The 19457-nt window shown below is 35.1% G+C and overlaps 1 protein-coding gene and 1 pseudogene across 1 annotated transcript; both read right to left on the bottom strand.

The window, feature by feature from the left end:
- Positions 1-3762: 3762 nt before the first annotated feature.
- On the bottom strand, positions 3763-5026 carry LOC147540336 (protein DWARF AND LOW-TILLERING-like; annotated as a pseudogene).
- Positions 5027-13663: 8637 nt separating this feature from the next.
- On the bottom strand, positions 13664-16509 carry LOC147540335 (E3 ubiquitin-protein ligase UPL5-like). Its single transcript, XM_086642233.1, has 2 exons — positions 14590-16509; positions 13664-14471 (listed from the first exon to the last, which is right to left on the bottom strand). Exons 1-2 carry the CDS (start codon positions 16073-16075, stop codon positions 13804-13806), a joined length of 2154 nt encoding a protein of 717 aa, XP_086498359.1. The 5' UTR covers positions 16076-16509; the 3' UTR covers positions 13664-13803.
- Positions 16510-19457: the final 2948 nt, after the last annotated feature.

The following is a 19457-nucleotide window of genomic DNA, read 5'->3' as shown; positions in this document are numbered from 1 at the left end:
GGAAATTGTTCTGTGTACTGGTCAACTTTAAACCAATTTTTTTTTTTGTAACCAAATCTTTCCAAAATGTGAAACAAACTAAGAATGTGAAACAAATCTTTCCAAAACGTGAAACAAAATAAGAATGATGAAGAAGATCTTGGATGTACTGGTCAACTTTAAACCAAATATTTCCAAAATGTGAAACAAAATAAGAATGATGAAGAAGATCTTGGATGTATAAATCTGGAAAGATCTGGAAACAAAATAAATTAAAAAAAAAGATAGAGACGAAGAAATAAATAAATCGATTGAAAGAGATGAAGAAGATAAATAAGAACATAAAACTTAAAGAGATAAAGAACTAAAAACTTTGATGTTTTTAGAGATTGAAAGTGATGAAGAAATAAATAAATCGATAGAAAGAGATGAAGGAGATAAATAAGACCATAAAACTTTTAGAGAGAGAAAGAACTGGAAACTTTGATGTTTTTAGAGATTGAAAAAGATGGAGAAGATAAAATGTGAAGCAAAATAAGAAGGCCGCGGCTTTGGGGAATAAAGAAAATTCTCCGGGGAATAAATTCTCGAGGGAATCCAGATTTTTTTGAAAATTCTCCGGGGAATAAATTTTTATGGGGAATACATAATATATTTTTTTGGAAGTTCTCCTCCATCTCATCTGTTCTCTCTGCCACTTCATCTTCTCGACACCTCATCATCTTCTCAGGCGACCTTCAAACACTAAAAAAAAAAGTTAGTTTCTCGCTCCTCTCTCTCTCTCATTTTTTTTTTCTTTTCTCTCTCTCTAGAACAAATCTAGAGAGAGAGAAGGTCTGTTCGTGACCTTCAATTGGTTTTGCAATGTTTTGTTTTAGGTTTTAAGAGTGAAAGATCATTAATAACTCAGTATATAATAGTAAAATTTATAAGATCAAATCCAAAGGGATTACAGATATAATTAGTCACTGAAACCCAAACACATAAATGAATAACAATTCAATCTAGACAACATCAACCACGAACATGACATTCTTCTTGCTTCTTCCTTAATCTTCTTCTTGACTTCTTCATCGTTTTTCATACTAATATTCTTGGGAGCAGAAGTTGAAGAGAGTTTTTGAGCCTGAGAATAAGATCTGCGATTATTCTTTGTGTGTTGATGAATTGATCTAAAAGCATACTTCCATCTGCAAATCCCTAATTGATCTTTCAATGCTTCAACTACCCCCATACTTGTTGCTATAAACCAAGCTTTACTAACTGAACCAGTACTCATTTTCTTTTCACTTTTCTGATTTTGACTCTTTTGAATCTTCTTCTCAGAAAAATGAAATTGACAGTGATTTTCTAATGAAGAAACACAAGTGGGTATCTCTCTATATATAGTATTTACTAAAGGAAAATCTGAATCTTAAAATACCAGCAATTGCAAGTGGGTTTTAGAAATTCGGTGGATTTTGATTTTATTAATAAGACTTTTAATTAGTGCTAAAAGGAGGAAATGAACATACCTTCTCTCTCTAGATCTGTTCTAGAGAGAGAGAGAGGAGAGAGAAAATTTGAAAAAAAAAGTTTTTTTTTTTTAATGTTTGAAGGTCGCCGGCCGGAAAATTGGCCGGCCGGCGACTTTCGCCGGAGAAGATGATGAGGTGTCGAAAAGATGAAGTGGCAGAGAGAGGTGATGAGATGGAGGAACTTTTTTTATAGCATCTTCTAAAATTAGAAGCCCCTTAGCAATAAAAAGAAACATAAAAAGTCAATCTCATTTGACTAGTTTTAAGAAAAGTCTTTATTCCCCGGAGAATTTTCTTTATTCCCCAAAGCCGCGGCCAATAAGAATGATGAAGAAGATTTTTGGATGTATAAATAGGAACAAAGAAGGAATTGAAACAGAATACAATGGGCGGGATCCAAAAAAAAATGGCCGAAATTTCGCAAAAAATGGCGCCATTTTTGAAATTTCGAAAAATCTGAATGTCTTTCTGTTGTGACGTCATGTACGGGAAACTAATTAATTCGCTGACTCGCGTCAGAGTGTCAGAAAACTGGAAAATATCCCGTCCAAGGGCAAGAAGGGGAGGAAAAAAAATAAAACCAGGAAATAGGGAGTACTGTTTTCTGACATTTGAACTTGCTTCACATTTTTGGTCAAAAATGGATTGGGCTCTCATTTACCCCCCAAAATTTGGATCTCTCACTCATTTTTTGGTAAAATTCTAAAAAAAATTAATAATATAAAAAATAGAATGGTAGAATAACAATTCTACACATGAAGATCAATAATTTTAGCCGACGTATATAAACATGAATAAAGTAACCGTTTATGATTTCTTGAGAGTCCAGCAGACCATGAAAGACTTTATTGTGGAGTCCATCTTCTTAAGGTCTTAAGCTTCGTACTTGATTTTTTTTTGTCTTTCTTTATACTTCTTGATTGATTCTACAAAATAAGAACATTAATTTTGTCACTGAGATGTTTACATACCAAAGTCTAAAACCTTTAAGTATTTCTTGATTTTATTTTGGTTTTATCCCCTTGCAAGTTTTATCCTTCATTTTAGTTATATGTTGCATTGCGTATGTATATAATCATATTCTGTTTTCACATCATGTGAAAACGTATTTATATATATCAATCTATATATTTTTTTTTTGGAAACCGATTACATTGTGATAAGCTTGCTACCCGCCCACTCAAACTCTAACATGACCTGGCCTATAGCCCAACTACACTACCTTATTTATATCCTAATAATCCCAATTCAAATAACCAAATATTCCACCTTCTCTGGGATTCGAACCTGGGACCTCCAGAGATTTCTGGAGTTTATGTCAACACCTTGGAACCACTTGGGCTACCAACTGTTGACTATATATATCAATCTATAGCAAGTGCCTTATATAACCTTGAACTATACCAGGTGGGCGGGTCCATAGCAATTTTGGCGAATTTCAGTAGACAACATAACTTAATGCTTTGGTTTTGCACACAATTGTATGTTGTTGGCTTTTCTCTTTCGTCATTGATAATATGATACTTTTTTCATTTAGGCATGGGATGGGACAACTGCAGACCCAAAATTGCTGGTGTATCTGAAATCTTATCGAATACTATTGTGGTGCAATGCCCGACCACTATCCCGGCTCAATTCCGGCCGACCACATACTCGGGGCGGGATTGAGCCAGGATAGTGGCCGGGCATTGTGTCATTTACCTTATGATTTTGTAAGGTAATTATGTCTTTTTAAAGATTTTCATGTTTAAAACCATTATTTTATTGTTTTACTTTTTATATTATTAAATTTGGTAGAATTTTACTTTTTACATTTTTATTCTTGTAAGGCTCAACTCTTAACAAAAAAAAATATTCTTGTAAGGCTCAACAATTTTTTGCTTTTGGGCAAGTGTCTTGACCGGATGGAATTCCAAAGGAAGATACAAGGCCGAAGGGGATAATGCTAATAGATCTCTTTCTTGAAGCTCTTGTTTAAAGTCACCTATATCTGTAATTCTCCTTCATCAAAAAAAAAAAAAAATATCTGTAATTCTCACATGATTTGGAGGTTACATGATTTGGAGGTTACATGATTTGGAGGGGTAGATGTAGAAGCCAAACTCTGAAACAAACTTGACCGTTGTAAACCTTGTTTGATATCGAAATCCATCATGTGAACTCGATCTTTTCCATCGATCGCTCTAAAAGACATCCCGTTTGGTAGCTGCTTCATTACAATGCGCAACAATGAACAAATTGAAAATTGAAATATGAGTACTTAATTTTATTTCCACCTAAATGAATTAAAGAATAACAAACAAATCTTAACCAAAATGACTTATATTTCTAAACATATTTTTTTCACAACAACAAATGAATGAAAGAATGAATTAAGGAATGATATGACTTTTTCTCTACCTGCAAAGAGTTTCTTCTTTACTTATTATCTTCTTCTCTATTGAGGATGAGGAATTGTTGAAAGATGATCTAAACTCCATTGAAGATCAACTTAACTCAGGTTGTGAAATCGAAGAACTTCCTGCAACATTAACCGGTGCCTATGTCGATTCTATGTGTAAGACTGATGTAACCAACTAAGTGTAACTCCTGCTCCGTCTCGTTTCTCCACACTAAAGTTCTGATTCGTCTACATCTTCATATGCAAGAGCATTTGGCTTTGAAACATTTCTCTATTAATTTCTATGCTTCTAAACGCTCCTTGTAATATCAAACTTCTCCATTTACCGAACCTTTCGTGTCTTTCGAATCTTTCGCTTCCTTCTCATGAAACCATGTTTCTGATTTCCCTTACGAACATCTCCTCTATATTGATTCTAACAGGACTAACTAAAGGTAAGTTAGAATGAATCAATCGAATATAGCAGTGGAGTACTTCAATGAATTAGCAAAGTTGAACCAAGCCCAACAAATCCCTCAGAAGCCCACCACTTACGTGGTAGAGCATCTTGTGTAACTGCAAAATACAATTTACAGCGACGGTGTCCTTCTCTTTTACATGGAGCATCCAAAGCCTCACATCCTCTAACCCGTCAACGACAACATGGAATTTGAAGGGAAGATTTAAGACAGAAGCGGATAATGCCAATAGATTTCCTGTTTCTTGAAGCTCTTGTTTAGACTCACTTATACATGTAATTCTCACATGATTTGGACGGGTAGATGTAGGGGTCAAACTCTGAAACAAACTTGACCATTGTAACCCTTGTTTGATATCGGAATCTATGAGGTGAACTCGATCTTTTCCATCGATCCCTCTCAAAAGCATCTCGTTTGATAGTTGCTTCGTTAAAATGACGAAGGCATACAAAATTACAACTTTGACAAACAAGAACTTTACCTTGATGTACTCGAGAACCAAACCAAGGAGATAAATATTGTCATATAACAGGGGTTTCCCCCAACATATGCATTAAGTCAGAAACTAATATGAGAAAATTAACTTCAGAGGCAAATAAATTAAGTAAACTAATGACTGCCTAAAATTATTCATGTATTAACATTACTGTATGTGAACTTGTAATCACCATTACTAATTACAGACTTAAGTGAAGATATCTACAAACATTTTACCCCCAATTTGAAAATACTCAAAAAGAAACAATTTTTTTTTTTACAAATAAGAAGCATTTCCTCAAGCAAGACTAAAACCAAACTTAAGTTCATCGAGATTCAATTCCTTCTCTATACCAATTTTGGAAATACAATCTTTCTTCTTCCATTTCGGTGATCATTACTTTTGTTGGTTTTTTCCTATTTCTTGTGCTATATTGTTTCTTCCATTGTATGATCTAGGTATTAAAAGTTTCACATGTGTTATACATGATGTTTTTGATTAAGTTTGGTAGTTCGGAAAAAGTCAATTGCGAGCTCTTACTTTTAGTATCTACATCAGACAGAATTTGTGTTCAACAAGAAAGTAGTTGTACTTGCAGATTATGCTTAACATAATTGTTTTCATCATCTCCTTTCCTGATTCCAGTGAGGTTTTCTTTGAATGTAGGTCGGTCTTATTTTAAGCAACAAGAACCATGGGTACAGGGTAATTTCTTCTAAACACTTCGAGGCTGACATTTTTAGAGGAAACCAGATCAATCAAGAGCAAATAAAAACTATCTGTTATGCTGAATATCTACGTAATCAAGTTGTAAATTTAAAGTGTAATTAGTAATTAATCGTTCTATTTTGTAGAAGAATATATATGATTGAGGTGAACATTTTGAAAATTATATAAGCTTGGTTATTCACTAAATTATTAAACAGTAACTGAAGCTCCTCTCAACCTCTTCACTGTCTCTCTAGCTTTGCAAATACATAGAATTTATGATTGTAGGGTTTCTAAAACCAATCTAATTTTCTTCTTTTCTCTTACAATTAATAATTTCTTCACACTAACTGATTACTACAATATCTCATCGAAAAAAAAACTGATTACTGCAAAATAAAACGTTTTTAGGGCCAAATAAAATCATCACCCTATTTTGATATACTCATTTCCATGTTTGTAAAACTAGATAATAATTTTATGGTTTTCGGGAAAGTGTAGTGTTCAAACAACATTACATAGCATTTGAGTTTTTGGGTTTTGCACCAAAATTTTACCAAAAAGTAAGTTTCCACCTTTTGTTTGAAAAGTCGAACCCAGAACTGATAAATAACTCATCTTCTTCTTATTGCTCTTGGACATCAATCACAACCCATACCTAAAAATCATCTGAAAAGAAAAGTTTAGCCTTTTTGGTTAAACACATCACTGATTCTGATAAAATATTTCCAACCCGGAACTGATTATTGCGCATTAAATGTGTCCAGGGTAGATATAAAAGTCGGCAAAATGTTTCTGATGTGACACAAAAATGTCACATTTAAGGAGCCTAACATAGACTAATTAGTTCTTTTCGAGTGTTATTTGTAATATTTTATGTGTTTTTGTTGTTTAGGTACCATATTTGGAATAAAGAACTTAATTCGGAATAAAGGGGGCGAATTATCACTATCATTTCATGTGCCCAAAACGAAAGAAAAAGACTTCAAGCAAATCAAATGAGAAGAGGAGTCAAAGACGAGTCCAACGGTGAAAACGGAAGTCAATTCCGAGTTCGGACGGGGAAGTTGTGAAAGAAAGAAGTCAAGGTTCGGTCTTAAAACAAGGATTCCATAAAGGCACTCCTTGGACTTCTAGTTGAGAAGCCCACAACCAAGCCCAAGAACCCAAAGAAGAATGACATGGAAATATTATATGAGCACCCTCTCTTTATGGACTCAAGTTTGAGTCAAAGTCAAGTCTTGACCTAGGGTTTGAGTCAAAAAGAGGGGGTCATCACTATTCATCTTCTTCATTTTCTTAGAACACACAAGTTGGGAGGAAGAGAGAGAAAAGAGGCAAGAGGGTTCTTGAGTTAGGGTTCTTCATCAAGGGGGTTTGAAAGAGAAAGACAAGAGAGAAGAAGAAGGAGGATCTGGCCAAAGCATAGGCCGGCCAGCACACTAGGCCGGTCTAGCTTTGGCCGGCCGAGCAGCAGCTCGGGCTGCTCGGGAAGGGTGCTCGGGAGAGCTGCAACAGCAGCGTGCCGGCGCGGGAAGGATGCACGGGAGCTGCTGCTGCAGTTCTCATGGACGCAGCTGCTCCGGCACGGCTGCTCCGGCACGGCTGCAAGGGCAGCAACTCGGGTCTTCAACAGGCCGGCACGGGATGCACGGCTGTAGCTCGGCGGCACTCGGGAAGCATTCACGGGAAGCTCACAAGCACGGGATGGCTGCACTCGGCTCGGGACAGCATCTATGGGCCGGATCTAAGCTTCCTTTGGCCGGAAATCTTGATTTTGGCCGGAAACCTAACTTTCTTTGATCGGATTTTCGTGGTGTTCCGGCAACTTTCTTGATTCAAAACCTTAGGGCTTTTGCTCCCCATCATCTTGGCTAGCTTCCCATGTAGTTTGATTTGATTTTGGACAAGAAATTTCTAGAGAGAGAAAGCTAGGGTTAGCTTTAATGGAGGTTGTGTTCTAAATGGAGAAGATGATGGTGGTCGTTATGGGGAACCCAGAATTTGCTAAGGGGAGATCGGCTGCACCTTAAAGACTCATATTTTCCGACGATCTTAGCCTCGAGCCACATCGAAAAAGGGGGATTTCTCATCATCTTCTTTTCATTTATTACTTATTCACCAAATCAAGTGTGTCGATTATATGAGATGAAATGTGATGAATTTGTGATTATGTTTAATATGATTTGATGTTTTGATTATGAATTGATGTTCATTTGATTCGATTATCGTTTTGATCGTATTTTCATGTGTCTTGTCAAGCACTTCGCATAGTTAATAGACGAAACGAAGTATTCGATATCGATCGTAGTCTAAGTTATAATTTCATGTGTCTTGTCATGCACTTCACATAGTTAGGCGACTAGACGACACTTTCGATGACTTGGGATTAACCGATTTAGACGTTTGTTTGACTAAGTATGATCTCCGGATATACGTAGTACTTAGAGACATCTACTTCAGGAGTCGAACATCGATTGTACTTCGACACATTAAATCGGACTACACATAGTCGTAGGTTTATCATTATGGATTCCCGGACTTCGACACCTCTCTCACTTATTTGTTGTCCGAATCGAGTCTTACCGTCTCCCGACTCTTGTTCCTTCGACTCTTCTCTCGAATCTCTCTCGCCCGTTTACCTTTATTGTTTAGTTTAGTTTATTTTACTTGTTTGCTTTATTCTCTTGTCACCTTATTCGATCAAACCCTCATTTATCTTTGTTTCATTTTCTTTTTGGTCTAAGTTAGCTAGTGATACCTAGACCGAGGGACAAGACCCTTCGATATCCAAATCACCTTCCTATCCTTGGATCGACTCTGGTTTTACCGGTTACTACTTGATACCTCCGCTTGGGTGTGCAACCTTTTCGGGTGCATCAGTTTCCCTTTCTTTTTCTTCCGTTTTCAGAATTTTAGAGAGAAGAACGACGGTTGGGTGGGGTGCTTTTAGCAACACCTAATAAAAAATAAAGGGAAGCACACAATGGATATTTTGTAACTTTTTTTTGTTGAACTCGATATTTTGTAACTACTTGTCTAATTACGTGACACATACATGAGAGCTTAAAAAGAGTTAATTCCATTTTGGCCACCTAAAGAAGACCAACTCACCAAATCGGGCCCCTAAAATAGTTTCTCGTAAGATTACAAACTTGAACCCCATACAACAACAAATTGCATATACTATATGATCTGGATCGAATGAATTTCGTGAAATTATCAATTCAAATCTAAATATATTTCAGTACGAAATTACAGAATTGAGTTGATTCGAATTTCATATGTTGCTCCAGAATGGTTTCCAAATGTGGTAAAATACTTGAATAGTAAAAGGCAAGAAGGATTTTTGCAAATATTGACCGAAAGGATGTACCAATATTACACATGATCATGTTAAACATCAACTAAGAACTTGTCTAACTAAAAATCTTGGGTTAAGCTATAAGTTGGACTTCTATGTAGTAAATCAATTTATATTAGTTTGGTAAAGTTTCTTCGAATACTTTCAAGCCATGTTTAAATGCATTAATATTTGAATATTAGTTACTCGAACTTGCATAATTTGGATATTTGGAGTCTAGGTGAGGCGTCTCATAGGCAAGGAAGGCAACAAATCTAGGAACTACCAAATACATCTTCTACTCAAGATCTTAGACTGTACATGTACATAGGCAAGAAGTTATATTAAGATAATACGCTTGACCAAATAACACCACAACCAACTACTTGTTAACATAATTCATATCAACAATGTCAAAGATAATGAAAACTAATCAAGTAATGTACGTTAATCTATAAATGCAATAGATCTATCAACTTAATTTACGGGTACATTCTCTCCTTACAATTAACGAAGGTTTAGAGGTTGTAGGTACATTAGTGAAGATTAATTATCAAAATGAAGAGAAAAATGTCGATGATAGTCAAAATTGATCAAGTAAGATAAAGTAATCTATAAATGCAAGAACAAAAACATAAAGTTCAATTGAAGTTATGATATGAGATATAAGAACTTATTATCGAAATGAAGTGAAACACACAAAAGTTTGAAGCACTTAATACCTCTCTTCTACTGAGAGAATTTGAGTGGAAATTTAAGCAGAAATTGAACTTTTACTTCACTAAGATCCTTGAATCTGTGAATAAGTAGTTATATGGGTCAAGACAACACTGCATTCATAATACCGAAAAAACATATTAGTGATATTTCCATTGAGACATTTTCACAAACACATAGAATTCATCTCAGTTATTTGTTTAATTCAAGATTATACCCATCAAATAAATGTCTCATAACTGGTAGAAATTAAACAACAAATATAAATACAAAAATTCACTGTGTTTGCATATTTCAAACCCCAAGTACTTCAGATAGACATTTAGTATACATACTTAGCACCGGGGAAAGGTTCATTTAAGGCAATAAAGGGCTGAAACTGGAAAAAAAAAAATAGACGATCGTGAAAACTTGACGGTCCAATAAAATAAAAAGGATGGTTTGAGCCTCTCCAAGTTAAATGACGAAAAATAAAGAAGCCATGAGAATATAGCTTCAATTACTTTCATGTATAATGTAGCTTCAATGAAAAATAACTTCGCGCTTTCAAAAGAATAAATTGATAAAAGAAACAAGGATACAACTAAAGAAAAAGATACACGCTTATAAAATTTAAAAGCAGTGTATAAGCAGTAAGATGTAATCTAAAAATATGTACAAACGAAAAATCAACAACTGGAGGTGATGTATATTTCTTGTAGGAAATTCGTTCATGCATAACAAATGAGAGCTTCGAAATTTTGGCACTGAAATTTATCGGCACCAAAAATACAATTTGATAAACTTTTAAGGTCTTAAAGAAACAAATTTAAGAGAATTTTGATAAGGAAAAAAGTGTATAACTTTGGAACCATAAGATATACAAAAAAGTATATAAGAAGCCTCTATCAACTGATCCCTATTTTCGAGACTTTCAACTAAAGTTTCTCACAACTTCTAGCTGCATTAGAATTCTGAAACAAGACATGATTAAGAGTGAGAAGCAACAATTTTGATAACTACTAAACATCATGAACCGGAACAATAAAATTAATACAGTACTACAGTAACCAACATACTTGCTTTACCACCTCTAACTGGATCAACAACAACTGTGTAAATCCACTCTGTACAGGAAAATCACAAAACTGGGTCAAATATACTCAAAAGCATGAACAATAATATCAAAGTAAAAAAGAATTGCTTATGGTGATTAGATTCTCTTGTTTGACATATACTGAAATAACTCGGGCATAATCTTAAAGAATTGCTTCTGGTGATTAGATACTCAAAAGCATGGAGTTTAAAATATCCTAAAATTAAATAATCTTATCGAATTGTTACCTATGCAACGTTTTTTTTTTACTATAATAGGAAGATAAAATAACTCGGGTATAAAAGATCGAGTTACCGCAAAATGTTAATTAAATGAAGTTCTTAGCCCGGACAATTGTCGTTGCTAGTCTTATTTATCCACCCTATAGATGAAAATCACAAAATTCGACCAACTATACGCAAACTGAGATGAACAACCATGAAGATCAAAGTACAAAAAACTGAGTCCAATAAAATTATGAAGGTCAAAATACCCTAAATCAAATAAACCTACTAATTGCTACTTGATTTGGTTCAAATCCTGAAAGAGATAAAGGTTGGCAACATTTATATATTACCTTCATTTAATATTGTTCATGATTCAAAATCTCTTTCTGGCATTTCAACAAACACCTTACTAACATGTTAAAGATTAGAAAATATGAATGTGAATATCACTTGCCACCCATTTCACCATAAAATGAATAAAGATTAAAGATTGATGTTAAATATGAATATCATTAAAAGACCCAATTCACTAACATGTGTATGAATGGATCGTTCTTGTTTAATACAACTAAAATAGCAAAAAAAAATGTATAATTATTAGGAGAAATAGAGTTTTCAAGAATATGGGTGTAAATGAAAAACGACGTTTGTAGAGAATAGGAGTGAGAAAAAGATAAAAATGATAGGGTTACAAATATAAAGAAGGATAGAAAATGGGGGAGATATAAACTACAAATGGAATTTATACAAAACAACTTATGTCAAAATATGTTATATGTTTACCTAAATAATTATGGCCAGCGCTTTGGGGAAAGCAAAATAGTTTCTGGTGTATGAAGACTTGGTTAAAAATTGGTCAATTTTGTTTGACAATTTTATTTTGTAAGTGTAGAGGGAAAAATAAAAAACCCCCCACCTCACCTCTCTCTCTCTCTCCCTACCATTTTCTCCCTCTCTCTCTCTTCTCCGATTAGGTCGCCGTCCGGAAAATTTTTCGGCCGACGACCATGAAAAAAAAAATTCTACTCACTCACTCTCTCTCTAGAAACTCCGGCGAAAGGGAACCCTTTCGCCGGAGTTCCGGTCTGTTCTTCAACAGATGAGGTGGAGAGAGAGAGGTGAGGTGGAGGGAGGTGAGGTGGAGGGTTTTTTTTTATTTTGAACCATATTCCCCATAAAATATATTTCTCCGGAAACTTTTCAAAATTTTGCATATTCCCTTTAAAATTTCACACTCCGGAAACTATTTAGCTTTCCCCAAAGCGATGGCCATAATTATATGGAGTTGTAAACTGGCCTAACATGAATCAACTCTCTCTAAATAAAATTACGGCCAATTTTCCGAAAGAAATTTCCTGCATATAGGGTTTCCCTTATTCCTTGTTTGGGGAACATCTATTTTTTCAAGCCTAAAAATAAAATTCCTATTTCTATTGGTAAACCTCCCTATTTATCATTATAAAAGGGAATGAAAGGGAAGAGATTTCTGAAGTGGTTCTTTCAAGAGAGATTGAAAGAGAAGAATATTGGTTTGAAGACAAGAAGATTATTAATCTTGTGAAGCAATTTAGTTTGTGGTTATCTTGTTCAGCCTTTGGTAATCTAAGATTTGTTCAAATCCTAAGGAGTAAGACATTTCTATTTCTTTATTTTATCCACCATAGTTTTGGTAAAGAGTTGTTATCCAAAAGTGTTTCTACGCATCTTGAAGAATTGGTTTATCCACCATAGGTTTGGTGAAGAATTGTGTAACCCATTATTTAATTATAGTGGAAGATTTTTGGACTAGGTCCCGTGGTTTTTTACCTTCTATCTTGGAGGGGTTTTTTGCCACGTTAAATAATCTTGGTGTCTCTACTTTTACTTTCGCATCGTTTATCGTCATATTCCTGAACAAGTTAATTAGGTTATTTTTCCTAACATATTCTTCCTAATCTAGGTAAGATATCATCTAAAAAATTTGTATACGTCAATGGAATTCGAACCAGAAAGTGTAAAATGGGTGAAAGTTGCAAAGGAAAACGTACTTTAACTTAATTTCAGGACAACTCCAAAAATGAAGTCTGAAAAGAATTGTTGCCAACCTAAAGTGGGAAGAAAGAAATTGTCGATCGAAGAAGAAGGGGAAGAGAAATGGGTGTTTGATAAAGATTTGACCAATGTTTAAAGAGTGGAAGAGAAAGGGTTCTCCAACACTCTCTTGACGGAGAATTTGACGGTCATTTCCGGTTGAAGATATTAGACGTATTTATTTTGTCCCGGTTAGCCTTATCTTTTTTTGTCTAGTCCGCTTTAACTCTGTTCTGTTTTGTTATCATAAAGATTTATTTTATTATCAAATATAAAAAATATCCTTACTAATTTTGATATAAATTTTAAACTACTCAATTACCAAGGAGGAAAACTCAATTATTAATTAGTTGTTAAAACCCGCCCTATTACCAGGTGGGTTTGGACAAAAACATGCCAATTGAAACCAAATTGCATGGAAGGCCATAAATTCAGAAGTCTGACATGTTTTAGAAGGAGTTGGGAAAACTGTGGTCAGAAACAAAACCTGTAAGTTGTTGAGGTTAATTGTTAAGTTTAAACTCAAGGCGAAGTGTCAATCAAATAAGATGATGTTCAACAGATCAACAAAAAAAAACAGAGAGAAAAAAAAAAAACAAGGGCAACAGTAGGTCATCATATTTTTTGTAGTTCTCAAAAAGAAATTGTGTTTTTTATTTGTTAAGCTTCAAGATATGAATTTTGGTTACATGAATTTAATTTAGGTTTCAAACCAGGTACAATTTATATTACTCTTTTTTTTTGAAAAGGCAATTTATATTACTCAATCACAAATACTAAAACAACGATCCCAGTAATTCACTACAAATAAGTTAATGAAGAAAAACAAATCAATATATACGGAAACCTCCAGACTGTTGTTTGCATGTCAACGGCATATCAAAAGACCATCCACTAGACAACGGCAAAGTGGTTCTAATTATTTTCTGAAAAGGAGTAATTGTACTATCACCAACAACTTCATTGCAGTTTCCATCTTCTTCACAAATTGCTTTCTCCATTAACATATTATCAAGATCTTCTGATTCTATACTATCGAAAAACATCTTTCGGCATTTTCGAGTAAGAACATCATCCATGCCTTGGACAAATAGCTTTACCTTTTCTTCTACAGATTTGGCGAAGCAATGTTGAATAACAAGTTCTATATACTCTTCTCTGTTCATGCTACTCACAACCATTGTATTCCCTCCAGGACATAACTCCACAGTTTTCCTCGACCCACGCTCATCTTTTTCTTCAGTTTCCCAAACAAATGTCAGACCCAAACAATCTGAATTTATCAACTTCGTATCCATCTCCAGGATATCTCTACAACTTTTATACATGTAAGGATCTGCATTTCGTATATCTTCCGGAGTGAGTTGTGATCCTCCGGCTAATTGCAAGAAAAACAAGCGATCAAATCCAATGCCAATTTGCACGTCGTGCATCAATGCTAAAGCAATAACTCGACCACAAAACCCATAATACTGGAGTTGTTGAGTATCCAGTTTTGCTGCAAATAAGAAAGATGAAATTATTTAGTGATTGCCCAAAGTTTTGCTGTAAAATAAAACATAAGAACACAACCACAATATCAAAGAGTCAAATAAATGTTGAAATTGTTAATATACCTGGATTGGGATAAAACCTTTGATGGTCATATGGACATGATAGGAAGAGTTTACTTTGTGGAGCGAATAGGTGTTCGCATAACAAGATGAGCCATTCTCTGAAAACTCCAGGACCAACTTCAAAAGCTTCCTCATTTTTGAACAGAGGAATAATTCCATTCCGCAACATAATGGGATTTGCAAGCCCAACATGCTCAAAAGAATCATCTAATACCCTCGACCTATCGATAATGATCGAATTCATCTTCTGTAGTTCACGACCATTCTTAACTTGATTTGGGAACATCATCTTGATCAAATGCCCTCTAGATTCTTTACTTATTAAATTCTTATGTCTAAGAAGCCATTGGTGTTCATCACCTCTCTTTGATTTCATAATAAGCTTATTTATTGAATCTCGGTGAGAAATCAAGCAGGAGGCAAGGTTCTTTTCGGCAGTATGATAAAGCTTCGACATCATGTCTAATTCCTTAAGAATTGGAAGAAAATAAGACCACCCATGGTTAAACTCACATTCAGTACATCGGGTGCACTCGGTTCCATCATCCATATAAGTCAGACCAAGATCTATGTTGTTCAGCAACTCATTAAAATCATCATAAAATAATTCGGGGTCTATTGAAATATACCAATTATGACGAACATAATCCAGCATGAAAGCTGACAGAGAAAGCGAGTCAATTGATGGATCTTGCAATCTCATCATATGATCCTCAATTTTCGGACACATATGGAGTGTGAATATAGAGAACTCACGAATATCACTCTCAAATCGTGATTTTAACTCGAAAGGCACTCGACAGAAGCACGATTGTCTAATCAACTTCATGTTCAGCAGCAACTGTTTTGTGAGCTCACTCGTAAATTGGTAAAGCCTACGAATTACCATAGCTGGTATTGGAGAAAAACCTCTGTTAACGTTTGTGTTAGCAGGAGGAAGTGACTTGAGTAAAGATCCAATAGTCCGACGACATGAGTAATAGAATAAACGACCAGAAGTTGTTGTTGTGTGGTCGCGTAGAAGGTCACAGAACCTGAGAACAGTAGTACAAAATAGGTGTTGAATGTGCACAGGAAAGGATCCAATATTAGGAAAGAGAAATAGCCGAATTGATTCCTCTGCTATATCTTTATTATTACCGATAGGTGATTCGTATAAATATACTAGATAATCGGGCATTCCGTACCAGTAAAATAGTTGAAGATGCTCAATCTTGTTACGATTTCGAGGGGTCATCTTCAGGAAATCTTTACAACCCTCTAACACACAATTTCCCCTTATCGATTCATCATCTTCATTAACACTACTACTACTAGTAATGAGTAGGCGCGAAATAGAAGACACCAAATTTCTTAGGATTCGGACTCCCCGCTTATGATACTTGTTCCTGATATGTTTTCCCCAAAACGATTCTGATTCTAACCTGGGTACGAATTCAATCTCCCCTGCTTTTTTCTCGAAAAGGTATAATGGGGTTCTTTCCATCCTTAGCCACCTTTGATAACAAACTAAAAGGATAAATTTCTATTGATAATAATCTAAACAAGCATAAAAAAAAACCTTAACTTGTATTACTCAGAACTATAACAATTGAAATTGAGGATACCAATAATTCAAAATTAGGGTTTGAAGCAGAGTATAATAATAAGTGAAATTGGAGGATAACAATCAAGTGTTGTTCATCATATTGATACCTTAAGTTTACCCCTAGAATGGAGATTCTCCCTCTACTATAACCTTCTCTCTCTTGAATTGAGATTGTCTACTGTAACTGCTCTTTCTATCCCTGTTCGTCAAAGTACATATAGTACATATAGAGATGAGAGGTTGTCAGAATCCCTCTAGGTCTAGGTTTCCTTAATACTCCATCCAGGATTGTGAATTAGAAGGTTTCTTTTTTTCTTTTTGTTGAAGGAATTACAAGGTTGATGAGACAGCAAGTGAATTAAATTCCACCAGAGGTGCCGAAAAGTCAATCATACATGAACTGCTGGGCTTTCGAGTGGGCCGCCACGTTAGCTTCTCTTCGGCAGTGCTTAAATTCGCTGTTGGGTTGGGCGTCAAGATACTATCTGGCTCTAAGAACACTCCTTCTGACTCTCCAAGGGGGATCATCTTGACCGTTGGTTATAGGCGCCCCCTCTCAAGGCGCATTGGAGAAAAAGTTTGTGATTAAAGTTGTTTTCCTCTTTTTCTTATTTAGTTTCGTTTCACAATTGTATTAGCTTAAGTTGGAGGGGGTCTAAATCCTATTAAATTTATCCCTAAATCTATAACTTATGGATTATAATTCTAATAATAATAGAATATGGGACATTCGAGTTACGGAAAGAGTGTTCAACCACTATACTGAGTAGTAATTGGGAGGATTTACAAACTTTGACATACTTTTAAGTGTTGGCCAAAAGTAAAAGATGCAATGTTGTCCTTAGTCATTACATGGAATAACAAGCTCTATAGGTTAAAGGAAAAAACTCAACCTGATTACCATATGAACAAACAAAATACTATTTCAACAAAAAAGAAAACAGAACTGATTACCCTTCCTATTCATGTCTGATAAAATGTGGGGTTTGTGAAGTGTCTACCCTCCCATGCATATGTCTAAGTGCATCTCTTATCTAATATGTAAGTTTTGGTTGCACACTATGCTAAACACTACGCCATCGAGTGAAAAATCAAAATGTTTTTAAACAGAGATATCAATAAGTTTTGGTTTAACTCATTATCGTATTGGGGTACTGACACTTAATATGTTTTTAGATAGAGAAAGTCTTAAAAGAGATGCACCGGCGAATGCACCATCACAAGTGGAAATGTTATTGAAAACTCACGGAGGGAAACTCGGTACACCAATAACACCAGAAACAGCTGAAAAGATGGTAGCGATGAATAAACCAATGTTATTTTTCTTTTTCATATGTGTCGTGTGACACTTGTTTAAACTTCACATATTTGAGGGAAAAAGTGAGGAGCTTGGTAAATAAATCTTATCAAGATTGTTGATTTCGGTGTACCAATTCAACGAGTTGACTGAACGAGTTTCTAACAGAATTACTAGTGAAACTGGTTATTTTGATTTTATTTGTTGATCAATCAAAAACACAACTCAATATTTTTGTATTTCTAACCAATAGTGCCCGAACAGACCATTTGTATCACTATCGATTTAAGGAAGAGATAAACCCAAACCCCTTATCATGTCGAAAACCCCTTCCGCTGTAGTTCAATGTCATTAGTTCCAGTTTTATCATGATTCTCTCTGCTTATACTTGTTTCCAAAGAACTCCTTTGAGATGCATTATTCACAAGAGATCTATCAGTACTCCCTATATTGGTTGGTATCTTTCACCAACTATCACGGGTAACACCCAGATTCAGTTCTTTCTACCAATAATCAAACCAAAACCTATTAAAAGTAAGAAAGGAGATTTCTTTTATACCTAAATTACAACATAGAAAAATCATTTCAATTAGAGTTCGATAAAAAGGTAACATGTCATAATATTTGAAATGATTAAAAGGAAAAAGATCTATTTATTTAATAAACTCCGGAACAGAGAGTAGAATTTGAAAAGGCCTAGAATAGAATAATTAGATTAGTTATTAACAAAAGATAACTGAAAATTCTCTCAAGAATTGAAGTACTAACAGATTTTCATAAAAAAGAAATTCATGCAAAAAATGAATAATTTTGGAGGGAGAAAAAAAAACAACTTTCAGTGTAAACGCCGAGTGGGTGGTGGCTGCCGTTGCACGTCTCATAGGTAAGTCACATTTTCCAAGTATAGTGGGTTCAAGAAAATACCATTTTCTATTTTTTGTTGTTAGTTCAGGATAATGAATATCTGTATCACACTTGAATCTCCGTCGAATCAATCTAAAGATCCTTCGTCTGTGGTAGTGTGGTATATGGCAGGTACTTTTCCAGCTGTAATGTCCATCAAAATTTTGGGATTCAGACATCAAAAGGTTTTAGGTGACTTTTAAATAGAATTGGTAAAGAAGAATGCTCGAAAAAGGAAACGCATAGTTCAACCAGCAAATGGAGGATAGAAAACATCTCCCCCACAATGCCTACTTCAAACATTCTTATGCCTTTCACGAATCGAGGTGTATGGCTCGACGAGCCGCCTCACCTTGAGAGAGAGCAAACCGCCTTCTGGCGTAAAAACTTATTTAAAACATTGTGTGGGTTTTTTTTTCGTATTTAGGCCCAAATCTTAGGCTTTTCTTACATAGTTTCTTTCCTGTATTCCTTAAACCCTAGAATCTCGAGTTGGAGAAAACCATATTTACTTTCTGGGAAGAGCAAGACTGATATTCCAAAGACACACCCCATCAAACCTAACTATTAAGTAGTTTTTTAAAGGCACTACGCCCAAACGAGCCCTTACTGTATATAGCAGCCGCCTCAAGTAACAATATTGGGCGGGAAGTAGCACTACGTTCTCATTTAATCTTTCTCTCTCTGTAATTCTTACAGAAGAAGCTCTTTCATCGATGAGTTATATGATCGTATTAGATACATTTCTGGATTAATCTTGACATGTTAAATCTTGCATATTAGATTAGGGTTTTTGTATGATCTTGTTAGATCTTGGTAAATCTTGGAATACTAGATAAGTTTCTTTTTGAACTTGGCTAATTAGATTTTTGGATTTCAAAACCCTTCTAAAACCTAACAGTGAGGATCACAACAGATTACTGGTGGCGGGTCTGAGATTTTAAGCTCTCAGACCCGTCAACCACGGCACGTTAGGAACAGAAACACGACACGCCACAGCTCGTGACGTTCCTAACCCACCACGACACGCTAACCCGTTAGAAACGGATACTTAATTTACAAAATATTATTGTTATTTTG

This window comes from Eschscholzia californica, unplaced genomic scaffold (assembly GCF_041429995.1).
Source record: "Eschscholzia californica isolate CP2 unplaced genomic scaffold, dmEscCali1.0.p SCAF_5, whole genome shotgun sequence".
In the NCBI taxonomy this organism is placed as follows: domain Eukaryota; kingdom Viridiplantae; phylum Streptophyta; class Magnoliopsida; order Ranunculales; family Papaveraceae; genus Eschscholzia; species Eschscholzia californica.
Note: the sequence above shows the minus strand (reverse complement) of the source record. Positions and strands in the feature narration are given on the sequence as shown.

What these genes read in the sequence shown, in the direction of transcription:
- LOC147540335 (XM_086642233.1), bottom strand. Translation starts at nt 16,075, where the DNA reads ATGGAAAGAACCCCATTATACCTTTTCGAGAAAAAAGCAGGGGAGATT. An exon ending in AAGGTTTTATCCCAATCCAG is followed by an intron (nt 14,472 to 14,589) that starts GTATATTAACAA and finishes TCTTATTTGCAG; the next exon opens with CAAAACTGGATACTCAACAA.